The sequence below is a fragment of the Aquarana catesbeiana genome, linkage group LG13 (genome assembly GCF_042186555.1).
Source record: "Aquarana catesbeiana isolate 2022-GZ linkage group LG13, ASM4218655v1, whole genome shotgun sequence".
NCBI lineage: Eukaryota > Metazoa > Chordata > Amphibia > Anura > Ranidae > Aquarana > Aquarana catesbeiana.
The window spans coordinates 168,738,547-168,743,723 of record NC_133336.1 but is presented as its reverse complement, the minus strand read 5'-3'; the positions used below and the strand labels follow the sequence as shown (position 1 = coordinate 168,743,723).

Sequence of the window (5,177 nt, the reverse complement as noted above, 5' to 3'; positions counted from 1 at the left end):
CTTTCAACTTCTTTTGACCATTGAAAATGGGAAAATTGTTTTGGGAGACCTCAAGTTTTACTCCATAGTCCAATCGTTATCTTTTATTTTTATAAATTTTTATTAACCTTCTCTCTTGATATTTGTCTGTATTCTATATACTTTCAAAACAGTTTTTTTATATACATGTAAGTTCTATTTCTGATGTATACAATCTTTTCACAAAGTGGATGCAATGACTTCTTTTTGCCCATTGTGAGTTTCATTAAAAATTATATTTGAAAAAAAAAATGTTTTCTTCAGCCAATAGGCATACAAAATAAAATTCAAAATTACTAAGCATGTTATCATTCTCAAGTCCATCAACTAAATGTTTCTTTGTTTTCTGTCATAGGTATTTAATAATAAAAATGATAGATTCAAATAACACTTTGGTGGAAGAATTTCTTCTATTGGGGTTTTCCAACTTCCACAACTTTCAAACTGTACTCTTTTGTGTTATTCTTCTAGCCTATATTATATGTGTCTTTGGAAACTTAACTATCATTATTTTAGTTAGAACAGAGGTTGCTCTAAATAATCCAATGTATTTTTTTATTAGCATCTTTGCTGTTTTAGAAATAATGTTTATCTCGGTAACAGTTCCAAAGCTCCTAGTTATCTTGGTTCAAAGTAACAAGACCATATCATTTAGCGGATGCTTTATACAACTGTATGCCTTCAACGCATTGGGGGAAACTGAATGCTTTATTCTTGCATTAATGGTCTTTGATCGATATTTGGCTATTCAAAATCCACTAAGATATTCTACAATTATGAACAATACATGTTGTTCTCAGTTAGCTGCTTTTCCATGGTTTGCTGGCTTCTTTATTGCATCCTTCCCTACATTTTGTACAGTTGTAATGGAATTTTGTGGCCCATATGAGATTGACCACTTCTTCTGTGACCTGGCTCCTCTACAAAATTTGGCTTGTGTTGACCCCTTTAACAGCAGTCTGGTTACAGTTGTGGCAGCTTTTATTTCAATCGTTTTGCCTTTTGTTATAATCGCCACATTATATATTCATATTATAGTTACTATTCTGAATATTAAAAGCAGGGAGGGTAAAAGGACAGCCTTCTCAACCTGTTCATCTCATCTCATTGTAGTTGGTCTGTTTTATGGTTCTGCCATTATTGTGTATGTTAAACCTAAGGGCAGCCATTATGATAAATTTCTTGCACTCACATACACTGTTGTTACTCCACTCCTGAATCCCTTTATTTATACTTTCAGAAACAGAGAGGTAAAGCATGCACTTAGAAAATTACTTAGACAACACATTAGGCAGTGTTCAGGTTAGTATAATAATGCAGATACTATTTTTTTACATTGTTTGATTACTTTCATCTGTGTTAATTTGGGCTTTACCTTCGCTGTTAATATATGTTAGATGTATTTTAACACACAAATATTCTATATAAGGTGTATTGATTTTAAGTAGAAATGGCATGTTAAAGCCATTATGATAACCACGTTGCGACTGAGAGACTTAATCACATTTGTCAATATGCCCAAGGAAAAAAATCTATTAGGTTAGATTTTATCTTTTTTTATATAGTTTGGACTTGTGTCTTTTTTCAACCTGACTAATTATGTAACTATGTATTATTATTATTATTATTATTATACATTATTTATATAGAGCCAACAGTTTACACATCGCTTTACAATATAAAAGGGAGACAATACAGTTATAATACAATAAAATACAAGAGGATTAAGAGGGCCCTGCTCAGAAGAGCTTACAATCTAATAGGGTGGGGCAGGTGGTACAAAGGGTTGTAACTGTGAGGATTGAGCTGATGGAAGTGGTAAAAGATTAGTTGGAGACATGATAGGCTTCCCTGAAGAGATGAGTTTTCAGGGATTGCCTGAAGGTAGCAAGAGTAGGGGATAGCTGGACAGGTTGAGGTAGCGAGTTCCAGAGGATGGGAGAGGCTCTGGAGAAATCCTAGAGATGAGCATGGGAGGAGGAGACGAGAGAGCTTGAGAGTAGGAGGTCTTGAGAAGAGTGGAGAGGACGGTTTGGGTGATATTTGGAGATAAGATTGGTGATGTAGCTCGGGGCAGAGTTGTGAATGGCTTTGTATGTTGTAGTTAGTATTTTGAATTTAATTCGCTGGGTGATTGGGAGCCAGTCTAGGGATTGGAGGAGGGGGTTGGCAGACACTGATTGGTTGGTAAGGTGGATAAGGAGGAATCCAATGGACTCCATCAGGAGGAATCCAATGGACTCCTGTATCGCATGATGCTCAAATATCCTACACAGTATTTGTGGTTAAATTTTATTGGATCCCATGCAGGAAGATGGGGTTATGGTCCTAGCACACTGCTCCTATGTACAACACACAATATCTACTGTTCCTTTTTTGGTACATTATATGACCTCATCTAATTCATCATTAATATATCCCTTTAGTATGTTCTATGTCATATTGATTGTCTGAGGGCCATTTTGTGAGATCCGAGGGGTGTGGCCATGCCTGTCCCCCCCTGGGGGGTGGAGTTCGGCCGCTTCGCGGCTTCCCGGCAGGGTGGGGGTATGTGGAGTTTTTCCGTGTGCCCCTTTGTTTGCTCTAGTCGACACTTGTTTTCAGTCACCGAGGCGAGCCTCACCCTGCCGGCGGCGTCCCGTGTTCACCTCCAGACTGGTGGTGGCGGAGTGCGCGAGGTCCTTGGCATGCGCACGTCATGACGTCACGCGTTTTGCGACGGAGATGACGATGGTGGTCGAGGCCCTCCGGCCTTCCGGGATGCCGAGGGAGCCACACGTGGGCCGCTCCTTTGGCAGCCCTCACGCCATGTCCTTGGGGGAGTGGGGGAGTTCTGCACCTGTTCACAATCATCTCATTAGCCTCACTCTAGATATATAAGAGACTGAATGCTTAATAATCAAACAAGAATCCCATGTAGGCCAGGATAGATGGCATTGCACCCATTGCAACACCAAACAAGCTTCACAAACCCCATATCAAATCTATAGCTTATACGAATCGCAACACAATATAAGGTAAATTATGTTAATTATTATATTTTTTTGAACCACACTGTTTCACTCCACATATCACATCATCACTCACACACTGTCACATTCGATTGGCTCTCTTCCTATTTTTCACATTTATTTTTTACTCTTTGAGTTTGTTTTTGTTTTTCATTCCTTCTTTATTGTCACCTTCTCACGTTCTGCCAGCATTTGGTTGATATACACCATGCTTCCCATCACATGATGCACTTTCATAGTGACTTCATAATTTTATCCACAGTGCACGTTTTTATACACACACTTTGTATTCTTTGTGCACCACATTTTTTATTTGTAGTATTATTGAATACTACTATTTATGTACTACTTTTCCACATCAGCACACCCCCTTTTTTTCATGCATTAACTAAATACTAATTTACTTTGATTACTCATTTATTTATTTTTTTATTTTTACTTTTATATTTATTTTTAATTTCATGGGACGCAAACAACATTTTTAAAAACGTATACATTGATATTTTTATATGCTATCAGTCTCAATATATACAACTAATAACATTTACAATGATGATTCAATTACTAGTTTATTAAATTACTAATGGCTACCAATGGGTGTTTGTTGCAGGTGTATGCTCCTTCACCACCCGGGAGGTGTGTACCAGTGTGGCTCCTTGTAAGCCCCTTGGGTTGGCTCCTCTTTTCTGGGGAGGGGGGGTGGCCTGCACACCCTTCGGACTCTCCAATGGCTCCGATCATCTTAGAACTTATTCCATCCTTTAACGGTAAAACCCACCACTATGACTTATTTAATGTGACGAATTACAAAAAATGTTATAATTCTGAACATATGTATTATATTTTTTAGATCCAAATGTGCCCCCTGAAGAGACCGTCTCTAGGTCAAAATGCATTGGGGCTTATATATCATACAACACCATGTAATGTAATGATATGTTGAATGTGTTTTTTCACCGTTTTATGGAATATGAACTTTATCATTGGATCAGACTTTATATGTATACACTGTATTCAACCACATGATTTTGTGGTTGTGATGTTGCACATTGCTGTTTTAATGCCCCACTGGGGAACAAACCTTTTTTAGATAAAGGACAGCCTTCTCAACCTGTTCATCTCATCTTATTGTAGTTGGTCTGTTTTATGGTTCTGCCATTATTGTGTATGTTAAACCTAAGGGCAGCCATTATGATACATTTCTTGCACTCACATACACTGTTGTTACTCCACTCCTGAATCCCTTTATTTATACTTTCAGAAACAGAGAGGTAAAGCATGCACTTAGAAAATTACTTAGACAACACATTAGGCAGTGTTCAGGTTAGTATAATAATGCAGATACTATTTTTTTACATTGTGTTGCTTTGATTACTTTCATCTGTGTTAATTTGGGCTTTACCTGACTAATTATGTAACTATGTATTATTATTACTATTATTATTATACAGGATTTATATAGAGCCAACAGTTTACACATTGTTTTACAATATAAAAGGGAGACAATACAGTTATAATACAATAAAATACAAGAGGATTAAGAGGGCCCTGCTCAGAAGAGCTTACAATCTAATAGGGTGGGGCAGGTGGTACAAAGGGTTGTAACTGTGAGGATTGAGTTGATGGAAGTGGTAAAAGATTAGTTGGAGACATGATAGGCTTCCCTGAAGAGATGAGTTTTCAGGGATCGAGGGTAGCAAGAGTAGGGGATAGCTGGACAGGTTGAGGTAGCGAGTTCCAGAGGATGGGAGAGGCTCTGGAGAAATCCTAGAGATGAGCATGGGAGGAGGAGATGAGAGAGCTTGAGAGTAGGAGGTCTTGGGAAGAGCGGAGAGGACGGTTTGGGTGATATTTGGAGATAAGATTGGTGATGTAGCTCGGGGCAGAGTTGTGAATGGCTTTGTATGTTGTAGTTAGTATTTTGAATTTAATTCGCTGAGTAATTGGGAGCCAGTGTAGGGATTGGAGGAGGGGGTTGACAGACACTGATTGGTTGGTAAGGTGGATAAGTCTGGCAGCAGCATTCATGATAGACTGAAGAGGAGATAGTCTATGGAGGGGCAGGCCAATGAGAAGGGAGTTGCAATAGTCAAGGTGAGAGACAACAAGGAAGTGAATGAGGAGCTTGGTGGTTTCATTTGTTAAAAA

General features: G+C 38.4%; 1 protein-coding gene across 1 annotated transcript; it reads left to right on the top strand.

Moving 5' to 3' along the window:
* The first annotated feature begins 389 nt into the window (after nucleotides 1-389).
* LOC141116584 (olfactory receptor 10A7-like) lies at nucleotides 390-1,325 on the top strand. Its single transcript, XM_073608978.1, has one exon. The coding sequence runs from the start codon at nucleotides 390-392 to the stop codon at nucleotides 1,323-1,325; it is 936 nt and encodes a 311-aa protein (XP_073465079.1).
* The last annotated feature ends 3,852 nt before the right edge of the window (nucleotides 1,326-5,177 follow it).